The 23,565-nt window shown below is 37.4% G+C and overlaps 2 protein-coding genes across 3 annotated transcripts; both read left to right on the top strand.

Annotated features, from left to right (window-relative positions):
• The first annotated feature begins 8,961 nt into the window (after positions 1-8,961).
• LOC113277794 (palmitoyl-acyl carrier protein thioesterase, chloroplastic-like) lies at positions 8,962-11,060 on the top strand. Of its 2 annotated transcripts, none has more exons than XM_026526786.1 (7): positions 8,962-9,179; positions 9,276-9,580; positions 9,706-9,839; positions 9,927-10,043; positions 10,151-10,313; positions 10,432-10,500; positions 10,617-11,060. In XM_026526786.1, exons 2-7 carry the CDS (start codon positions 9,290-9,292, stop codon positions 10,818-10,820), a joined length of 978 nt encoding a protein of 325 aa, XP_026382571.1. In that variant the 5' UTR covers positions 8,962-9,179; positions 9,276-9,289; the 3' UTR covers positions 10,821-11,060. The 2 variants fall into 2 exon arrangements, with proteins under 2 accessions (XP_026382571.1, XP_026382572.1); XM_026526787.1 differs by having other exon boundaries at positions 8,962-9,183.
• A 2,224-nt stretch (positions 11,061-13,284) lies between these two features.
• Positions 13,285-15,480, top strand: LOC113282666 (palmitoyl-acyl carrier protein thioesterase, chloroplastic-like). The gene is made up of 6 exons (XM_026531714.1): positions 13,285-13,972; positions 14,074-14,207; positions 14,299-14,415; positions 14,516-14,705; positions 14,785-14,853; positions 14,991-15,480. The coding sequence occupies exons 1-6, from the start codon at positions 13,475-13,477 to the stop codon at positions 15,252-15,254; spliced, it is 1,272 nt and encodes a 423-aa protein (XP_026387499.1). The 5' UTR covers positions 13,285-13,474; the 3' UTR covers positions 15,255-15,480.
• Positions 15,481-23,565: the final 8,085 nt, after the last annotated feature.

Raw genomic sequence — 23,565 nt, 5'->3', positions numbered from 1 at the left:
ACTTCTGACTGATTCTAATTCCATTTCTAAACTTAGAAACATACTAGTATTTGTATAACCTAGAAGAGTTATACTAGAAGGACAAGTCTAGGTACTTTTGACTCATGGAAGGAGATAAAAACTCTCCTTATTTCCATAGAGTCACTCTTTTCAGAAAAAATGCCATCAACTGGATTAAGAATAACTCGGGAACTATTTTAACTGATAGGGGAAGTATTGCCACTTTTTTTGTTGATTATTTTAAAACTTTGTACTCCTCCCACCCTCAGCAATTTCAAGATGAAATCCTTCAAGATCTTCCTATAAAATTTTCTGATTAGGATAACTTCCATCTAAAAATTCTCCCCTTACTTCCGAGGAGATCAAAAATGTTGTCTTTCAAATGGGAGGGGAAAAAACCCCTGGACCTGATGGTTTTACATGTCTTTTTTACCAAAAGCATTGGGATATTGTTGGTGAGGTTGTTGTTGATATGACATAAACTTTTTTTTTTCGTACTAGGTATATTGCCAAAGTTTTCAACAATACCAACATAGCTATACCTAAGATTCCTCTTATTGAGTTTGTTTCTCAGTACAGTCCTATTGGCCTCTGTAACTTCATTTACAGAATATTATCTAAAACCTTAGCAATAGACTTAAACCTTTTATGAACAATCTTATTTCCTAAAATCAGATTGCCTTTGTGGTGTGATTCCAAAAGTGATTGTAGTTGAAGTGGTAAAACGGATTCATATCAGACTTGTGAAGAAAACAATTTTTATAGATTTAAATTAAACAGGCAACTAAATAAAATAATTCAAAGTTTTGGAGAAAAATACCAAGACTAGGATTCCACCATTGACCAAATAAATAGTAAACTCTAAATAATATTCATGCAATTTTATCTTTAAAAATAATTCTAATATTTGCCTCAAATATATTCTTGAAGTAATAGTTGTAATCAAAGAGTATAAAACATCAAAAGTATTTAAAACCCAGCATGTTCATCAAATTAATTCACAACTATTCAATAGGAACTAATATTTCAATTCAATCCCATGCAAATAATCAAATAATAATATTACAAATAAATAGTAAAATTAGAATTATACCAATTAATGTGGAACAATGGCTTCCTCCGTCGCCTTGGCTAATGGGTTTAGCTCCTCATCCCAAAAACATAATCATAAGATGTATCCATGGCTTAATAATGTGTTTTTATTGATGAAAATGGTGTAAAAAGAAGTTTGCAACGCTGTATAAATGTTACAGCGTCACTGTTACAAAGTTGAAAAGGCTGAAAATAAACGATACAAGCCTCTGATGTTGTAAAACAACGACAGTTGGGTGTTGAAATTAAGACTGCTGAAGAACGATGGACTCTGCGAGTCTGTTCTTCGTGTTCTTCAGGTTCTTCAATGGCAGCAGCAGCAGCAACACCAATTCTCTGTAACTTCTTTGTTTCGGCTCTCCTGGACTCCAAACTTTTTCCTAAACTTTTCTAACCATTTCTATGACGTAAACCCACTCTTATATAGCCCTCAAATCCCCCCAAAAATCTCTACTGAATCCGACTTTTTCTTTTCTTTTTCTTCTCTGCGATGTTGAGAGAATATCTCTCTCTGATCTCCCTGTACGCGTTTATGAGCTATTCTATTGCCCCAAAACTCTCCCAAGACTTGAACAGGACCAAGTAGAGTTTTCTTTAGCGTAAAAATCTCCCAGAATCTCCTCAAAAAATCTTTGAAACGTAAACAGAACCATACGTGTCCTATTTGGACTCTGATTTCTTCTCCCGGCTATTCCAGCCCAATGTGATCGATCAAAACACATGTACCAGCTCTGTTTAGTCCATTCACATCCAGCCCAACTGATTTTGGGGGTTGAATCTCTTTAGAAACCGTCCATTAATCGAATCCAACTCTGCCAGTAAACATGCATGAAGTTTCCCGCCAAAACATTAATTTGAAAACGTGAAGAAATGTGATCTCCCCCTATCCAGTTCTGATGTCCCTTTATCAGCTGTCTGGAAATGGGTCACCCCTTAGTAATTAGGTTACCCCTTATCCAAAATCAAGGGTCCGTATAGCAAGTGTCCTCTGGGGCATTTTCCGCACTTTTTTCGGGGTTCCTACGGGGTATTTCTGGGATACTTCCGGTACACTTCTGAGGAGCTTCCGGTACGTTATCAACGGAGGTCCAACTGCCACATTTTTAGCCAAATTCGCCGCAAGAGATTATTTTCCAAAAACACCTACAAATACATAAAATAACCAAATAAGTACAATATCGAGTACTAACAATATATACAAATGAGCTATATTATACACATAAATGCGTCTATCACTTTGTTCCTAAGAGAAGTATCTCTGATAACATTCTTCTTTCTAATGAAGCTATATATAATGTAAATCATCATAAGAAGATTGATGGTATTGCAGCTATAAAACTTGACATGTCTAAAGCTTATGATAAACTTGAATGGTCTTTTCTTGAAAAGGTTTTTTGAAAAAATGGGTCTTTCTGAGCATAATAAGCTTATTAATCAATGCTTTTTTTTTTTCTGTTTCTTACTCTGTTTTGTTGAATGGTAGCCCCACTGGTCTCATTAAGCCTGAAAGAGGTCCGAGACAAGGAGGCCCTCTCTCTCCTTACTTGTATATTATCTTCTTTGGGGCTCTATCTGCTTATATTGCTCTTTCTAGGAAAGGTATCGTGGCAGGTATTAAAGTATATAAGGATGCCCCCATCCACCCCACCCCCCGCCCCATGACCCATCTTTTGTTTGATGATGACTCTTTGGTTTTCTCTAAAGCCACCATAAAAGATTTTGCAACTATTAAGGATTACTTGCAAAAATACTGCTTAGCCTCTGAACATGAGATAAATTTTGATAATTCTGGTATTCTTTTTAGTAAAAAAAATCCCGAATCCTTTAAATGTCGCTTGGCTAACATTCTTGACATTCTTAATAGGGATTTAGGTGAAAAGTATTTAGGGACTCCTACTATTTTTAAATCCTCTAAAATACAAACTCATATGAGTATCTTACAGGTTGTTGATGCTAGAATTTCTATATAGTTTCATAAACTTTTATCTTGGGATGCTAGAACCATTTTGATTAAGCATGTTGGTCAAGCTATTCCTCTTTATCATATGTGAGCTTTTTTAATTCCTAAATATCTGTGTAGGGAAATTACTCTCATCTTTGTAAATTTTGGTGGGGGGAATTAAGTTTAGAGCCGAAGGATATAAAATTACATCTGCTAGGTTGGGATATCCTCTTCTCCCCCAAGTCTGAGGGAGGCTTAGGGTTTTAGGAAACTTAGATATGCTTGCTAGAAATGCCTGGAAAATTATTGAAAATCTTGACTTCCTTTTAACCCAGATTCTCAAAGCTAAGTATTTCCTTAATACTGATTTTTTGAATGCTAAATGTCCCGTACCTGTTCTTGGACGTGGAAATGTTTACATGCTATTAAAGAAATTATTAAACCTTTTATTTCCTGGATTGTTGGAGATGGTAAGTTTATAGAACTTTGGTGTGACAAATGGACCCCATCTTTAGGATCTGCCACACCCAACCCTCTTGTCCCTCCTGACCCTAGCATTAAAGTTTCTTATTTTATTAATCCTACCTCTAGGTATTGGGATATTAGTAGACTCAATATCCATTTTGATGATGCTTATGTTCAGAAGATTATCATTATTCCCTTAAGCCAGCTTTGCACTCCAGATAGGAGGGCTTGAGATCTTTCAAAGAATGGCAAATTTTCCTCTAAATCTTCCTAGCTACTTGGGAATCAGAGGATTTAGGTCCTCCCCTTGTAAAAATATTTGGAAGGACATTTGGAAACTTTGAGTTCCTTATAGAATTCAGATTTTTGTTTGGAAAGCTGCTAAGAATGTTATACCAACTAGGACTGTTCTTAATACTAGAATGCCTATGAATGTTGTTGATTGTACTAGATGTTGTCATCCTAATGAATCTGCTATGCATGCTTTGGTATTATGTCCCTTTGCTAGTCATGTTTGGTTTCTCTCCTCTGTGTGTGTCAACACTTATGCTTTTAGTAACAAAACTTTTATTGATTGGTTGATGTTCTGGTTAATTGATCCTAGTTCTAAGTTGCCTGATGAATCTCAATGTTTGTTTTTTGCTATCCTTTGCTCCCTATGGAGTAGCAGAAACAACTTATTCTTTCAAAAAACCAAGGAATCCCACTTAGCTGTCCTGAATAGAGCCAAAGCCATGCTTCTGACTAGAAAACCAAAGCTCAACATTAGCATCTCTGTTCCTATTGGTTTGTTGGATGAATGGATGCCTCCTCCTTTTGGTTGGATAAAATGCAATATTGATGGTTATTTTGATGAAATTTCTTTGGACAATGGAGCATCCTATGTGATGAGAGACTTTACAAGGAAAGCTTATTTTTGTGCTGCTGTGATTTTTGAAGTCCAATCTGCTGTTGGAGCTGAAGCTAGAGCTAATTGGGATGTGTTAAAGAAAGCAATGGAGCAGAAACTTACTCACATCATTGTAGAAAGTGATGCTCAAGACCTCATCAATATTTTCTCCTCTGGGAAGTTTGATGCTGATATTAAGACATATGCTATTTTTTAAGGACATTCAGTTATTTTCTTCAAAGCTAGAAGCTTGTATCTTTTTTTTTCAACCTAGGTTGTGTAATTATGTGGCTCATGAGCTTGTCCAATGGGCAAAAAAATATAAGTCTATTATGTACTGGTCTATGTCTCCAATCTGGCTCTTGCCAGTTGTTGAGGGAAATCAATAGCCTTGCTGATGGCCTTCGTCTCCAAAAATTAATAATAATAATAATAATAATAATAATAACTGGTTTGGAGGGATTTTCAGGATGGCCTTCTCCAATAAACCCTAGGAAAGAGAATCTCCGGCGATTGTGTGGGGGATTTTCAGGCGATTGAAAACCAGAAATCTCCCCTGCCTTTGTCCGTGATTTCAACGTACAATCTCCCTGTTTCCTCTGAGTTTATTGTTTGTTTGCATATAGGGATGCATGGCAGGTTTCTTCTAGGGTTTTTCTGTTCATACACAGCTTTCCCATAGGATTTTCTATGCCCAAAACACGTTCTCAGCCTCTTCAGTCCGTAAGAATGACAGCCCTGATTCCCAATCCTCCACGGCCTCATCTTCTTCAGTCCGTAGGAATGCATGGCAGGTTTCTTCACAGAGTGATAAGCTTCCTTGTCCTTTCGCAACTTTGATGGTTATCAAGGAGGTCCTGGTGGTTTGGGTTACTCCAAGAGTGGATTATCAAGACATCTGAAAGACCACCACTTTCCAACAGATGATGCCAGATTGGTTTGCATTGAAAGGATTCGGACTAACGAGAGCTGCTTCACTGCATGGGAAAGCAACCTGTTGATGTTGGAATCTTGGTTATGCACCAAATGCATGACTACTCATACATGGAAAATGGCATGAAAAAACAGGTTGCATGCTGCAGATGTCGTTCCAGGGCCGTTCAATGGAATTGGTGCAGATTTCCTGATTCATGGTATTGCGAAACCTCAAACTGCTTCGCATGGTGCAGTGGATAATGCTGGTGCAGGTGCTTCAGTGAGTGAAGAGCTTGCAGGTGATGAAGAGTTTGCTGGACTTAATGTGGAGATACTAAACCTGATGCTGCAACGACAAATACATACAACTGTTAGTATTCCTCCACACTGCATGTTACATTTTTCGCGTGCTCTCAAGTCTGCATTAGATTCTGTTCTTGTTAATCCCATGAACATTGCGGCCTGGATACGACTGTTATTGCTTCCAATCTGTACACTAAACCTGTATGAACCTCAGAGCTCCAGTGAGGAACGCTCCGGTACGAGAAAGAAGTTGCAGACTGCTGCTGTTAACAAAGCTTTGTTGGTTTGGAGGGAACCTGCCGGCTGCATCAGTTTGGTACAACAATTGGTTGGCCTGACCAAAAGAGCTTCTACACAGTGTGATCCTATCAAAAAGAAGACGAGACATATAGAAGCCTGTCGTAAAAAGATGAGTTATGGCCACTACACAGCAGAAATTTGCATTCTTTCTTCTAGTGGCGTTGCTCAACCTACTGCAGACACTTTGTTCGAACTCCAGCAGAAACACCCATATGCTCCACCCCCTACTATACCCACTGAAGATGTCTCAACACCTTCCCTGACTGTTGATTCCAAGGCTGTGCTTGCAGCCCTTAAGAGCTTCCCCAAGGGGACATCTTGTGGAAGAGACGGTCTACGTGCTCAGCATTTGTTGGACGCCATGAGTGGAGCTGGTGCTGTGATCTCTGATGATTTGCTGCTGTCGATTACTGGCGTTGTGAACCTGTGGCTTGCAGGTAAATGCCCTCCTTCCCTTGGTATATTTGTAGCCAGTGCCCCCTTAACCCCACTACTTAAACCTGGTGGTGGTTTGAGACCAATTGTTGTAGGCACCATATGGCGCAGGCTGTGTTCTAAGTTAGCAGCTACTTCTGTTTGCAAAAACTTGAACAACTATCTTGGCAATCACCAATATGGAGTTGGCATCCCTTGCGGCGGAGAAAGTATTCTACATGCGGCGAATAGATTGCTTGAAATGCATGGATCTGATAACACCAAATCTATGTTATTGATAGATTTTTCAAACGCTTTCAACATGGTTGATCGATCTACTATTATCTGTGAGGTAAGAACACACTGCCCTAGCATCTCTCGTTGGGTTGAATTCTGTTATATGCAACCCGCCAGGCTATATTATCAGGAATACTTACTGTCCTCGGCACAAGGGGTTCAGCAGGGTGACCCTCTTGGTCCCCTTCTTTTTGCTTTAGCTTTGCACCCTCTTATCGAGAAGATTGCATCCACTTGTATTTTGGATTTCCATGCCTGGTATTTAGACGATGGCACCATCGCAGGTGACACTTTGGAAGTGTCTAAGGCATTGAAGATTCTCCAAGAGGACGGTCCTGCCTACGGGTTACATTTGAATATTTCGAAGACTGTACTATTTTGGCCCTCTTATGACCCGAGAAGGGATTCCGATACTGCCTTTCCTGCGAATATTGGTAAGCCAAAAGATGGTGTTAAATTGCTTGGTGGTCCAGTCAGCCTAGATATGAACTTCTGTAGTAATGTGGTGTTGAACAGGATTGACAAAACCTATCAGCTCATTGACAAGATTCAAGAGCTGCATGATCCTCAGTGTGAACTTTTGCTTTTGCGCAACTGTACTGGAGTTTCGAGGTTATATTTTGCCTTACGCACTACCTGCCCCAAGGCGATTCAGAATGTTGCCACGCGCTTTGATGATTATCTTATGCGATATCTTCGTCGTCTTATAGTCGGAGATGGGGCTGGTTTTGGCTTAGTCCAACAGCGACTAGCCACTCTCCCCATCAAAGATGGTGGTCTGAGTATTCTTACTATGACAGATACTATGCAGTACTGTTACCTTGCATCTCAGGCAAAGACCCAGCATTTACAGAATTCTATTTTGAGGCTGCCTGCTACAACCGACTTATGCCTTGGTTTCCATACTACTTTACAGAGTTTCACACAAGCTTGTGAGATCCCCCTCTCTGATTTCAACATTAATGATGCCGCCCCTCATTACATGAAGTCATTGGCTGCTATCTACTTTGGAGCTATCAGGGAAAAGGTACTTACTCGCTTTTCTTTTTCTACACGTGAAGCCACTGTTTGGCAATGTAATAGATCTGATCATGCTATGGATTTCCTTAAGGCAATACCTATTCCTGGGCTCAACCAGGCAGTTGGTTCCAGGCAGTTTAGCTCGGTCTTACAATATCGTTTAGCTATACCCCTTTTTGAGGAAGGTAATAAATGTACCTGTTGTGGCAAACTCATGGATATCTTTGGAGACCACGCTATCCATTGTGCTAGCGAGGTCGGGCCTAAAAATTCAGACATGATTTAGTAAAAGATATTCTGGCAGACATGTGTTACAGAGCTGGGGTTGTGGCTAGAAAAGAGGTTTCTTTGGGCGTCATCAATAATAAGGATTTTCGGCCAGCGGACATCATGGTTTATAATTGGATAGATGGCAAGGATGTTTGTTTCGATGTCACTGGGGTCTCTCCGTTTACCAGTGCTAAGTCACGCCACTTCGTACCAGGTCACGCCATTTCTGCAGCAATTACTCGCAAGAACACTAAATACTTAGATGTTTGCACTTCTCTCGGATATGGATTCGGTGTTTTGGCTTTCTCCACTTTTGGCGAGCTTAGTACGGATTTATTAACTTTCCTGAAGAGATTAAGGAATTGCATGGTAGGACATGATGCCAACTTTAAGATAGGCAATTCTCTTTTTCATAGGCTAGGAATTGTTATTTAGAAAGGTGTTGGTGCCCAACTTATTGTTAGGCTACCCACCATCTCTTGTAATATTGATTTTGATTAATAAATGCCTTAGTGGCTCCCTTATATAAAAAAAAATTAAAAAAAAATAATAATAATAATAATAATAATAATAATAATAATAGTGATCTAGTACTTTCATAGTAAGATGAAGCGCTTTTATCATTTTGTGCTTATGCAGTCTAGCTAGTTCAAAACAAAATTTGACGCGTAGCCCACATCTCACACTCTGGATCAAGTGGCTTGCATATTCACTCACCCAGGGGGAATTCAAGTTCTTTAAAGGACTAGGTGAGAGTTCTGCTTGGCAGTCTCATCGCACCTTGAGGGGCTAGTCCTTAGCTGATTATATTGCTCCGCGTGCCCCTTATTCATTCGTCTTGTCTGCTTCTGTCAGAATTTTTCCTGTTTCTTGCGTCTCGTACAAGTATCTGTCCTTGACATATTTGCATCACCAAAAAAGTTGTCTACCCATATTGTACCCGAATACCTAGTATAAATTAAAAACAAGACAAGACAATTAAACTTGGTTTATGGATTGATCCTTAACTAATTAAATTTAGACCGAATCACTGATCTCAGTATATATAATCCGGAAGCATTTTGAAGTGATTATGTGGAAGCGAAAAAATTTGGATGCAGGGAGGAGGAAATAAGAAAAGTAGGTTTGTGCCATCAATAGACCAAAACCGCTGGATAGACGTAAATACACCGACAAATGAACTTTTCAGTGTCATTATAAGAAGCCTAATCTAAGCAAGTATGCATGAATGATGATCTCTAGAACTGAACTCATACGAGCTGTTTGATCAACGTACGTACGATTCCATTTTCCTTAACTCTCTTTAATTTTCTGCATTTCATTTTCCTTCATCTGTTCTTATAAATGTATGATTATCATTGTTGACAGTTGTGGCTCGAACCATGCTTGCCGCTAGTACCATTGCGGCCTCATCAGCATCCTCTCATGCGAGTTGTCTATTATCGACAACAACATTCTTGACAAAGATTAGTGGAGGATCGGACAATGTGATTTTCCTTGGCATGAAACCGAATACAAAACCGTGTTCTAGAGGGTTGAGGGTTAAAGTGAAGGTTCAAGCACCTGAAAAGAATATGAATGGCTATGTTTATCGGCAAAACTTCACAGTTAAATCGTATGAGATTGGCGCTAATCGGATGGCAACTATGGGAGCATTGTTAAATCATTTACAGGCAAGAATAGATACTGCACACTTAAATGCATAAATATATCTCTTGTCTTGATGTTTTCTTAATATGAATATATATATTACTAGTTATGCAAGTTAAGATGTTAAATATCATTCATTTGGATGCAGGATACAACTGTTGACCATATTAAGGATGCTGGGCTGCTGGATGATGGATTTGGTTCGACTCCAGAGATGACCAGAAGAAATCTAATATGGGTTGTTGCTAAAATGCATGTTCTCGTGGATCGATATCCTTCTTGGTAAGCCAGTTCGTGTCATTTTCCTCCGTATTATCAGTTTCATTAAGATGCATTTTCGGATAGAAAGTTAATTGTATTTGATTGCAGGGGTGATGTAGTTCAAATAGAAAGTTGGTTTGGTGGTGCATCTGTAAAGAATGGTATCGCAAACCACTGGCTTCTTCGTGATGCAAATACTGGTGAAACTCTAGCTCAAGCTAACAGGTGATTATGACATGATTCTGGTTTTATAACTACTGTTCACCCCATTGTTCTTGGCCTGCTTTAAAATCAATCTTAAAAGGCACCAATTACTATGGATTATGATGCAGTGTGTGGATTATGATGAATAAAGAAACAAGAAAAGTGTCTAAATTTCCAGAGGAAGTTAGAGGTGAAATGGCGCCTATTACTATGGATTATTGCATCTCCGAGGACATTAAACTCTCAAAGCTTCGCGACAGCACAGCTGATTTTGTCCAGACTGGATTAACTGTAAGATAGCTCAATTTTAGTTAATTAAGATTTCTCTTTTATCACATCTCCTGACTTCAATCACACTGGCACCTTTTTACTGAGATCGACTAATATTAATAGCAGTTAAAATATGCAGGCACGGTGGAGTGACTTAGATTTAAACAACCACGTCAATTTCGCCAAATACATTGGATGGATTCTTGAGGTAGCAAAACAACTTACAGGCAGATATTTGCATATCTTGTTCTTCTTTTCTCATTGGTATCTTAATAGAGTCTGTTGTACTACCTTGCTTATAATGCAGATTGTTGCTTTTTGCAGAATGCTCCTATGCTAATCTTGAAAAATCACGAGCTTTTCGATCTCGCTATGGAGTTTAGGAGGGAATGTGGAGAAGGTGACGAGCTTAAGTCTTTGACAACAGTTATTGTTGAAACTGATGGTAACGCTGAATGTCAACACATGCTTCAACTTGAGAATGGCATTGAGGTTATGAGGGGAAGAACCAAATGGAGGCTGAAGTGAACAATGTGGTCAACATATAATATATTTGGTATTACGTACTATATGTAGTCTAATTCAAGATAGGATGTCTTTCAATAAAATTAAATACGAATCTTAACAGCATAGGCACTAAAGATTAGGCAATCCTTTAGGTTTTTACAATTTGGTATCTTTGCTATTTTTCTTTCCAAATGGTACATTTTGTGAGCAGTGTAATGGATCCTGATACATAATACTTGTGCCTGAAACTTCATCATCCAACACATTTGATCAGCTGCATTACATACACTGAATCTGCAACTGCTTCCTGGCACAGTTATTAATTTATTTGCAGGTCATACTGGGAAACAAGTGCGTACATAATAACATAAATTTTGATTTCATAAAGTAGGTGAAACTCGATTAACTACAACCTATACATGCCTCTCCAACTTGGTCAAAAATACAGAGAAATGGAACAAAGAAAGGGACAAGTGGCATCTCAAATCCAAGAATTTGACTCCTTGAGACACAACTATAATCAGTACTGACAAAGCCCGAAATTAGATCATTCACTATTATGTGGATACCACCAATTGGAGACTTGGCAAGAAAATGTTTTGATTCCTTCATTTGCAGTTGGAGGGCCTGAAATATTTGATTCTAGGATAATTTGGATTGCAGTTTAGGATTGGAGGAGATCTGGTCTTCTAGGTATTATTACTTTTAGTTGTTGATCCTATCAGCCAAGAGGCAATATCTTTTATTAGATCCATCCCTTTAGATGAATCTTTCCGTTACTGTTCCGTAACCAAAAGCTACCAGTCTTACATCATGTTTTATATTTATTTTTTATTTTTTTTGGATCAGACTGAAATCATGCGACTCAATATTTTTGTTTTTTGAATTATATCTGATCCTATAGTCCATGGGTCAGGGATATTTTATTCTCTGACTCAAATGGGTTACGGGTCAAATCTGGCTCAAACTAAACATCTGATTGGTGCCGAGTCAACGGCGGAATCAGATTCAGACGTCGAGTCAACAAAAAAAACACCTCGCTAGTTCCGAGTTAAGAGTAAGGTAGTGGATTTTTATGGAAAGGATTTTGGGTAGCATTTTACGTGAAGCACTGCACCCCGACAGTGATTTGAATTATGAATTAACTTCCATCCGTCCTACTATAGATATCATTTTCATTGAATTTACTATTTATAGTAGCCTTTAATGCCCAAACCCCCTCTCTCTATGGGTAGGCACAAGGATTCCGATATTTCGGACCAACTCATTAGTCTTGTCCATCCCACCAAAAAAGGTTCAGTCAGAGCATTTAGTGTTTCTTTTATTTTCTTGGGAACCACAAAACAAGCCATGCATTCGGTAAGCTGAGAACTCTGGCTTGGGAATTGGGAGAGCAGTTTGTCTGGATACCAAAAAAAAAACAAGTATGTCTGGATACCAAAAGCAAAAGTCAATTTTATAAACAAGATGAATTTTTCACTTTTAAAAATCATTATCGCTACACTAATTTCTAGTTGTTCGACTTGGTTAACTTGAAAAGTAATTCCCCAGAATATATCCAAACACCTTGCAGGAACAAACTAGCCACTTTGGACCTATGGGTGATCAAGGGCATACCCAAAACCAAAATATATATTTGTCTTCTAATTTTATCCATCTTACTCCTAGACTCCTCAAAGTGTTTATGATATCCCTAGCTGGCCTGCTCACTACCCCATGCAGTTTCGTGCAGCCGGCCAAAATGAGTCGAATTAATTAGTTAACTACTCGATCACTGCTTTTAATTATCTCAACTAACTGATTCAATTCAATCTGGACGTGGTTAATTCCTCACAACCACTTCTTGGTTAACAAACCCTACGGGTTCGATCAATGATTTGCATATTCATATTTTATCGCGGGGGATAAGGTGTTCTTCGTAAAGTTGGTGGATCCTTAAATTCAACCACCAAAAATAATGCTAACCATATCTTACCCGTACCTAGCATAAATTAAAGACATCACAAAACAATCTGTCAAGTTTATAGTTGGTGGATCCTTAAATTTATTTTAACTGTTATTTGCTGTTAATGGATCAAGTACTCGGTGAATTTCTCTCTACATTCGAAGTGCAAATGTAAATGAAAAATTACAAGCCATCATCTGCATCACTTGCATGCATGCTGATAATAATGCATACACTAAACTCTAAAGGAGATGATTATTTAAGCAGCGGGAATTCGAATATCTGATCTCAATATATTCAGAGGATACATGCTAACTGGAATGACAAGTATTTAAGATGGGTGAAACTTTGAATATAGAGAGGGAAAAAAAGTCAAAATACGCGGTATTGAAAGTAGGTTTGTGCCATCAATAATCCAAAACCGCTAGATAGACCTAAATGCACTGACAAATGACCTTTTCAGTGCCCAAATGACTTTTTCAGTGCCATTATAAGAAACGTTGCTTAAACAAGTGTTTACAAATCAATAGAAATGAACTTATACGAGCTGTTTGATCTTTTTAAGTAACTAAAGTTTCATTTTCCTTAAGTTTGGTCTATGTTATTTTCATTCATCTTGTATGATTCTCATTGTTGACAGTTGTGGTTTGAAGTTTCTCCATCATCCATACGTGCATATGTTTTTTATGTGACTGGGATTGAGTGCTGTTGCTAAACTCTTTTGTAAATCATGGCTGCCACCAGCACCATTGCGGCTCCTGCGAATTGTTCACAAACAACAACAGCAACATCGGTGACAAAGATCAGCGGAGGATCAGACAGTGTCACTTCTCTTGTCATGAAATCAAATACGAAGCTGTGTTGTAGAGGGTTGAGGGTTAAAGTGAAGGCCCAAGCACCTGAAAAGAACATCAATGGAAGCATACTCAACAACTACGGTACTACAACAACTGAAACTACCAAGGAGGAGGAGGAGGAGACATACATTAATAGTGATTTGCCCGAATGGAACATGCTTCTGAAAGCCATTATGGGTCTTTTTTTAGCAACAGATATACAATGGCCACTTTCAAAGCTAAGAAGCCAGCATGATATGCTTGTTAATTCATTTAGCCAAGGGAAATTAGTTCAGGGTGGTTATGTGTTTCGACAAAACTTCTCGATTAGATCGTATGAGATAGGCCCTCATCGGACGGCAACTATAGGAACATTGATAAATCACTTGCAGGTATATATGTGTGTCTCGTGTCTAATTTTCCCTCAAATGAATACTAGTTATATATGCAAGTTAATGTATGGTTTTAATGTCGTTGGTTTGGTCATTTGCAGGAAACAGTTGCTAACCATGTTAGGGGTGCCGGTCTGCTGGGTGATGGATTTGCTTCAACACCAGAAATGACTAGAAGAAATCTAATATGGGTTGTTGCAAAGATGCAAGTTATTGTGGATCAATATCCTTCTTGGTAAGAGAGTTCTTACACATTTGTTATTCACCATATCAAGTCTGTTGACAAATACCGTTCGAGGATGATCAGTTTTGGTATCTGGCTGCAGGGGAGATGTAGTTCAAATAGATACTTGGTTTACTAGTGCATCTGAAAAGAATGGTCTTGCAAACCATTGGCTTCTTCGTGATGCCAATACGGGCCAAATTCTTGCGAAAGCTACCAGGTTACAATACAAAGCATTTCCTGACATATTTTTGTTGTTCTTAATTGGCATGCCTCAAAATCAATATTCAATAGTTTTCTGAGTTACCATAATTATGCAGCGTGTGGATTTTGATGAATAAAAAAACAAGAAAATTGTCTAAAATCCCAGAGGAAGTTAGAGGTGAACTGGAACCTTTTCAAGTCATGGGTGAATTGGGATCTTACTTTGCAAATCACCGTTTCCCGGAGGGCAGGAAGCTGTCAAAGCTTCATGACGATACAGCTGATTTTGTCCAAGCTGGTTTAACTGTAAGTTTGCTCTTAGTTTGATTATGAGAATGGTCCATTTTACTAAATAAGATCGACTAATATCAAACAAAATTTGCAGACACGTTTGAGTGACTTAGATGTGCACCAACATGTCAACTTTTCCAGATACATTGGATGGATTCTTGAGGTACACAATTAAAGCAACTTTTCTCTTATATTTTCTTAAAACTCGTTGCATACTCATATAAATCAATGTGATCCCCAAACTACACACTCTTAGTAATTAAGCTAATTTTGCTTGCATGAACGAACGCTTTGCTGCAGAATGCTCCTCCGTCCATCTTAGAGAGCCACGAGCTGTACGACATGGATCTGGCGTTTAGGAGGGAATGTGGGGTAGGAAATGTGCTCAAGTCCTTGACTGCAGTAGTTGGTGGTAGCTCCTCCATTGAAGCAGGTAGTATTATTGAATGCGACCATATGCTTCAACTTGAAAACAATGGACATGAGGTTATGAGGGGCAGAACCAAGTGGAGGCCCAAGGGTTTCAACAACATTGCAAATATTGGTCAGATATCAGCCGAGTAGTTAATATGAAATGCATCTGCATCTTCTCATATTTTTTTTGCTGGTTTATCTTTGAGTGATTGATTGTATGCTCAACTGCATTTGTAAAAACATATACTACTACTGCTTGTATGCTCAACTGCTTTTTACACTCTTTACCACTGTAGATGGGCAGGTCTATATTTCTACTGCTGTGTAATAATCTTCGTATTCGCTGTTAATGATATATTTTCTTTTAAAATTCGGATAGATATATAATAAACATTTATAATATGAACACTTCTAAGAGAGTCTGAATGTCATGAATCAGAAATGTAAAATCTAAGAAAATGAGAATCCCCAAGATCTTGTAGAAGCTTGAGAGTTACCGAATGTTAATCCAGTGCTGTAATTTTTTTATTTTATTTTTGAAGCTGACTTTTGTTTACTTTTTTGTTTATGTAGCATGGCATCTTTTTGTTGAGATTCTTTAATTATGTTCATGGCATCCCTCAAACTTGTTTCTTTATTCGGATGGTAGGTGACCGAATCCGATCCATCAGAACCAGCAGTGGTTGCAGAGGATTTAGACTCTAGGTTGGTTTGACATCCACAAAGTACTCTTTTTTTTCTAGAAAAAACAACGGCCATAATCTTTGATATCTTTTGGGAAAATTAGGCAAGGAATGGTCAACGGAGGACCTGATTTAGAAAAGTAGTACAACGGTCTAATTACTTGACCACTATATACTTGGAGTAATATTTATCTAGTCCTTGTGTAGTTGTAGATTAAACTTGCAGTCCCTTTAGTTTCCGAAACAGCTTCCAAAATAGACCTCCTGGCTTACTTGCGCCTGTCAAAGATGACAAGTTAGCAAAGACATTTCAGCAAAAACTGCAATGGTATACATACAGAGAGAGGATCCCCTCACACTTCTATCTTCCGTTCTTCACACTATCTCACACTTTGGATGCTATTTTTTGTACAAAAACCAAACAGTAGCCTATTTGAAGTTAATATTTTTGTGGATATGTTCGTCTTATAAAACTTTAAATACCCACAAAAAATGAGCACATTCCGAAAAATATAGCTCCACCAATTACTACTTTGAAAACCAGCCGTCGAAAATCAACGAATTTTCAACGGTTAAAATTAAGATCGGTATATTATGAGGTTTAGTATTTCGGAATGTGCTCATTTTTTGTGGGTATATAGAGCGTTCTTAGAAAAACATATTCCCAAAATATTATCTTCAAACACTCTACCATTTAAGTTTTATCGGGAAAAAGATCTTCCAAAGTGTGAGATAGTGTGAATCTAAGAGTGTGAAGGGATCCGCCTCCATAAAAGTCTTTTCTTTTCCTTGTATGTTTTAATTGTTAAATTTTATATAAATAACTAAACATTGATCAAAGCGTGTTCCCGTTCTCAATCTATGCATCCATACACAAGTTAATGCATAAAGGATAACAAGAGTACATGCTGGTAGATGATAGAAAAACCCTAAGAGTGTGAAGGAGACACAACAAAATTAAACAACTCTACATAAATGGGGAACTGGTAGATGATAGAAAAACCCTTCAAGAGCACATTGTGGATTACTACAACACTTTATTCACAGAAGAAGAGGTAACCAGACCTGAACTTGAAAACATTGCTTTTGATAAGATAAACACTCAAGTAAGTGAAATCCTAGAAGCAACCTTTACTAAAGAGGAAGGTATACATGCGATACAAGATTTGGGAAGTGACAAAGCACCGGGTCCGGATGGTTTCCCAATCGTTTTCTTTAGTAAATGCTGGACTTTTCTAAAATCTGACGTTATGGATACTGTGAATGAGTTTTGTTCTACAGGTCAAATATACAGCAAGCACAATTCCACATTCATCACATTGGTACCCAAGAAGGATTATATTGAAACCATTAAGGATTGCAGATCAATCTGTCTCCTAACCAGTATGTACAAAATAGTTGCTAAGGTATTGGCTACTAGACTCAAGTTGGCCATGGACAAGCTAATATCCCTTGTGCAATGTGCATACATTGAAGGTAGACAAATTATTGATGGTACACTGATTGCCAATGAGCTTGTGGACTCAACACTTAGATCTGGTAAGGCTGGTATCATTTGCAAAATAGACCTTGAAAAGGCTTTTGACAGTATTAATTGGAGATATCTGGAGTTTGTTCTTAATCAAATGGGTTTTGGAAGTAAGTTGTGCAACTGGTTAAGGTTTTGTTATTCAACTTCATCATTCTCTGTGTTAATTAATGGTTCGTCTTTTGGTTATTTCACAATCTCAAGGGGTGTTAGACAAGGATGTCCAGTTTCTCCTCTTCTTTTTAATATTGCTATGGAGGGTTTTTCTAGATATATGTACGGAGCTTCTCTACTTGGTCTTTTCAGTGGCTTCTCCGTGTCTCCATCCAGTATCATTATAAATCACCTACACTATGCTGATGACACCATTTTCTTGTCGAACACAGCAAGGAGGAATTGCATAATCTTTTCTATGCTCTCAAGTGCTTTGAGTATATTGCTGGTCTAAAGGTTAACACCTCAAAGACAAGACCCATAACTATTGGTGATGTTCAAGATATATCTGTTTGGGCTTCTGAATTTGGTTGTCCACTGACAACCTTCCTTTCATATATCTTGGAATGCCTCTTGGCACTAAGGAAACATCTAATCACATATGGAATCCCATAATTGAAAAGTTTGAGGAAAGACATTCAGTTTGGAGACAAATTTCACTCTCAAAAGAGGTAAACTTGCTCTTCTAAATTGCATTCTAAGCTCTTTACCTATTTATTATTTATCTCTTTATAAAGCTCCTGCTTCAGTCTTAAAAATCTTAGAGAGGAAGATGAGAAACTTTCTTTGGGAACATAGCGCTGGCTCAACTGTATCTCATCTTGTGAATTGGGGTTTGGTTTGTGCTGACAAAGAAAAAGGTGGTTTAGGTGTTTGTAACATGAAAAATGATGAATCTTTCCATGCTTGCTAAATAGTGCTGGAGATTTGGTCAAGAAAAAAACAGACTTTGGTATAGAATCATTGTGGATAAGCATGGTAATGTAGAACGATAAAGGAAGAATGCAATACGGATATTGCTAGGGATGCGAAGAGACAAAAAGGATGAGAATTGACGATATTAATCAAGAGATCAAAGAAAAGATAAAAGAGATAAAAGAGAATAGTATTAATTGATAATAATATTGATAATAATAAGATCATCACCCTAAGACAAACATATGCCTGTTTATATAGGATACTCATTACCGAAAATAACTAGAGTTCTAAATAAAGAGAAATACTAGAAAGGAAATAAAATAACTTGTAGACTAAGGCCGAGATGTCCTACATCAGTCCCTCCTTCTTGAAAGAAACTCGCCCTTGAGTTAAATAGTAAAAAGAACTTCATTCTCTCCATATATTTCTAGACTTCGAGTTATCATCACAGAATATGAGTTCTTTTCATCCATAGAAATTGTAGAATCCACGTTTACCGTCTTACCACGATCGAACACAAAACTCGTATCTCTAGAGATCATAAACTGAAGTATCCAAGAAATGTATCCCAAAGCATGATAAAAGTTGTGCTTAAATTTCCCACGATTAAAGACAAAAGTCACATCACTAGTGTTGGCAATGAAAACCATGCAAGCAGCGACCACCACAAGTACATCAAGTGTATCTTTCAAGTTCTGAGCTATACCTTTGAAAGCGTGTTTGAATAGCTCCTTGACTTTTGTATTAAATTTTTGTTTAGAAATATCATTCCCTAACCAAGTCTTTTATTTTCTACGTACTGTCTGGCCTGCACACTGTTGTCTAAAATTGTCGCAAACGATGATGCACAAATAGATGGAGAAAAGAACGTGGAATCAATAATGTCATTGAACCGTTTACCGTTAACTGGTCCAAACTCACTCATATTGTATCCATTATTGCGAAGTTCTTCTTTTGGCTCCATGAAACCGATGTGCTCAACTAACCTTTCTAACCATGAATATCCAACAAAATTAATGGCGCCGAAATTTTGAACCTCACCTTCGGATGCACATTTAATTAATTCTTCCTCCCACTGTTCCAAGATTTCTTTAACTTCAACATGTCTTAGCTTGTTAGTTGCGGTAGCCACCAACAATTCTTTCTCATGTATTATATTTGGAAAAATATTCACCAACGAGTTCTCAACCGCATCTATCCAAAGTTGTAGTAGAAAGTAATATATCTTTGCTGCTGACAACAAATAAAATGGATTAGTTCCAAACTTTTCCGCCGCACCTTCCATGTGTAGTGCACCTGTTGTTGAGATGATGTACATCACAAACAAAGTACACTGACTGAAGATCGTTAATGTTGTTTTCCCCTCTCATAGTAATTTTCCAAATCATCCGGAAAAGAAAATAGAAGTGTTGTATTGTTTGCAATTGTCAATAGAAAATCCTTCAGCTTATCACCATATATGGACAAAAACTCATGCACCCATTTGTGTAATGACGTTAGTCGAATATCTATAAAGTTGTTGTGAATTGTACTAAAGAATGTTTCAGCAAGCGGAGCATCTAAGTCCTTACACTCAATAAGAGACTTATTCATTAAAGATTTCTATTTACTTGTTTCACCTTCCAAAATGTGTCGATCATATACAATTGACGAGAATTCCAGTAAAATATAACCAACGTCACTCCCAGTTGTCTTCTACATGGCAGAATTCAGTTGCTGGATAATCTCCTTAATATTTGTTCCATGTGTCAAGAAATGTGAAATAGTTTCTCTGTTTGCTGAATTGACTAACCAACGTGCAGCAACAGCATAAAAGAATTTTTCTGCCATGGTGATAATTTTCCGTACTCCATTGAACCAAATGATTCCAGTTCTCGTAATTGGAGTATAACCAAAAGAGCAATGATCTTTTAGTATAAAATTCGAAAAAATCACCAACTTTTGTGACGATGAGATGATAATCTCTTCATCGACACCATCATCATCGAACACAATAAATTGAGATTCCCCTCCACGCTCCCATGTAGCTTGCTTAAAAACGTGTTTTGCTGACAATCCTAATATTATTCTTCCAATGGTAGTTGAGTAGATAAAATCTGGAAAGTAAATTCGAGCAAGCAAAAACACATTCGAAGTCTCTTCAATTAGCTTTGTAGCAACTACAAATCCAAGTATTTTTTGTCTGGAATGCCATAGAAAATAGGTTTTATAAAATAAAGAATATCCCATTGGCATGACTGCATCAAACAAAGATTGAAGAGGAATCCAAACATCTTAATTGGCACCCAACAGAAATCCATGTGCAGCTCCATAAATCAGATTGTCAAAGGATCTTACTTTCTCTGCAGAAATCTCGGCTTCAATTATGCAATTATCATTTGCGAGACATCCATTACTAGGGTCGTAAAGAGGCAATTGTCGACCGGTAAATTGATATAGTTTTGTTTCTTTTATGACGGTGTCCTTGTTATTGATTTGGCTGACGATAGGTAAATTATTTACAAAGGTATTAGGATGTAGATAAGAACCTGAAAGACCTCAGCTTCCTAAATTATCAACCGTAGGTGACAGATATGTCATTTTCCACCCGATACCCTTCGGCGTAGACCATTGCACAAACGTCTCTTCAATGCAAATCTTATCACCGGATTGTACAGTGCACATGAGGCTTTTCAAATCCGACAATAACCTTTCAGTTTAAACTTGTCTACCAATATAATCTTCAATATATGTTTATTTCAGAAACATATGTTTATGTACACCAACAAATATATCAAACGACACCAAAGAATTCTTATCGTTTATCCCAACGAGTTGAGCCTTACTAGGACTCGTATGCAATACTATTTGTGTATCCAGTTGAACAATAACTTGATTATTATCAACAAAAGAATGAACAGGCATATCAATATTAGAAGTTAATAAACTAAGATCCAAAGGCTTACCATTAAGGTCTTGTGAAACATGCGAAACTTCGACCTTCTCATAAGTTGATTCAATAATGTTCTGCTCAACAGAAGTAACAGGGATAATTCCATTGCCTTTAGATGACGCTGAAACTTCATGAGTTGAAAAAGAAACTTCATTAACCTTATTTTCTTCTTCACCTTCGTCGACCAGATTTTCTTTTTGCATAAGAACATGATTTTCTTTATCTGTTAGAGAAGAAACTATAATAACTTGTTCAAACGGGACCTCATGGAACTGTCTAAAACATTCCACAAAATCTTAAAACTGTGCTTTTGTAATTGGTTTGTCATTACTCTGTTGGGAAACATGAGAAGCTTTGTCTACCTGATTTTCTTCTTCTCATTCTTCAGGAACAGATGTAGTTGAAACATCTTTAACACCTACAGACGATAACAAAACTTCCTGAGTTAAAGACGAAACTTTGGGAACAATAACTTCCCTCTCTTCTTCACTAACTGATGTTGCCGAAACAGCTATAGCACCATTAGAAGACGATGAGTCTTCTGGAGTTGATAACAAAACTCCTTTATCATCATGTGAATTCTTACTGAAGGTTTTGGCAATTCTACGTTTATATTCTCGTTTAGCTTCAGCCCTTTCACGTTTAGCGATAATCATATATTCAAGCTTCTCCAATGTTTGCTTTTTCTCTTCTCTAGCAATACGTAGTTCTATTTTTCTTATTCTATCTCTGTAGTACGGATAAGGTCTATAAATAATCTCCTGTAATTCCTTGCTATATTATGCAAGACTAGTTATTAATTCTGATCTAAGCTGCAGAAGATCTTCCATAGTTATTTCCTTCATGATCAAAAACGTAAAAGAAGAAAACTTTTTTTCTTTCTTTGTAATAGGGTTTGAGTTTGCGGAAGCGGTTTAATGGATCGATTTCTAGATAAGAATCTAAAAACTTTGGTTGTGTTACCAACTAATGTAGCACGATAAATGAAGAATGTAATGCGGAGATTGCTAGGGATGCGAAGAGACGAAAAGGATGAGAATTGACGATATTAATCAAGAAATCAAAGAAAAGATAAAAGAAATAAAAGAGAATCGTATTAAACGATAATAATATTGATTGATAATAATAAGATCATCACCCTAAGAGAAACATATGCCTGTTTATATAGGCTACCCATTACCGAAAATAACTAGAGTTCTAAATAAAGAGAAATACTAAAAAGGAAATAAGATAACTTGTAGACTAAGGCCGAGATGTCCTACATCACATGGTGATGGCTTCTCCTGCTGGGTACCGGAAAAAGTAAACACCTCTCATGGAGTGTCTTGCTGGAAAACAATTGCAGATACTGCACATCTTGTAAGTTGCAACTCAAACTTGTTTATCCATTCTGGTGGCAGAATTTCTTTTTGGAACGACATCTGGAGAGGTAATACATCTCTTGCTTCTGCATTCCCGTCATTATACAAGCTAGCTCGTAACAAGGTTGCGAAGATTACAGATATGGTCTCTACTGACGGAAAATTGGCAATTTTCTTTTAAAAGGAATTTTACGGGTTTAGAAGCAAATGAGTTTATTGATTTTATGCTGAGGATTGGTAACTATCCTCCGATCCTGGATAATCAACCTGACACTAGAATGTTTTTTCTGCACAGCTCTGGTATATTCTCCGTAAAATCACTTTATTCGCATTTAGTAGCTAACTTTGGTATTCTAGATTTTCCTTACAATTTTGTCTGGAAGAAGGCAGTTCCTCCAAAAATAAATTTCCTCGTCTGGTGCTTACTTCATGAGAAGCTAAATACAATAGACATAATGCAGATAAAAGGTATCGATATATATATAATTCATGTATGCTTTGTGGCGATGACGCAGAATCGCAAGATCACATCTTTTTGCACTGTAAAATAGCACACAAGATTTGGTCTACTGTTATTCCAAGCAACAACTGGTCCTGGGTTGTATCGAGAAGCATGGGAATGTTGGCTATCACCTGAAATCATGCTCACTTCTCCATTGCAGGTAACTTTTTATGGAATCTCATACATACAGTTGTGGTTTACACGATTTGGACTGAAAGGAATAGACATATCTTTGAGCAAAACTATAATTTCAAGACTGAGACAGATATGGGTGTTGAGGTGAAGTCTCTAGTCTTAGCATGGGCTACTGCAGCCGGGAAAAGAGTGCACCTGAACTTAACCAGTTCTGTTCTTAATAATTGGGAAGCTCTATTTGTGTAATATCAGTTTGTAGCTTTCTGTTTAACGTTTCTTTTTTTCTACCTCTGATATTTCTTTGTAAATTCTTTCTCTTTAGTATATCATCTCTTCTTATCAAAAAAAAAAAAAAAAAAGTGATCCCATTCTCAATCTATGCATCCATACACAAGTTAATGCATAAAG

The sequence above is a fragment of the Papaver somniferum genome, chromosome 5, assembly GCF_003573695.1.
Source record: "Papaver somniferum cultivar HN1 chromosome 5, ASM357369v1, whole genome shotgun sequence".
NCBI classification, from domain to species: domain Eukaryota; kingdom Viridiplantae; phylum Streptophyta; class Magnoliopsida; order Ranunculales; family Papaveraceae; genus Papaver; species Papaver somniferum.
Note: the sequence above shows the minus strand (reverse complement) of the source record. Positions and strands in the feature narration are given on the sequence as shown.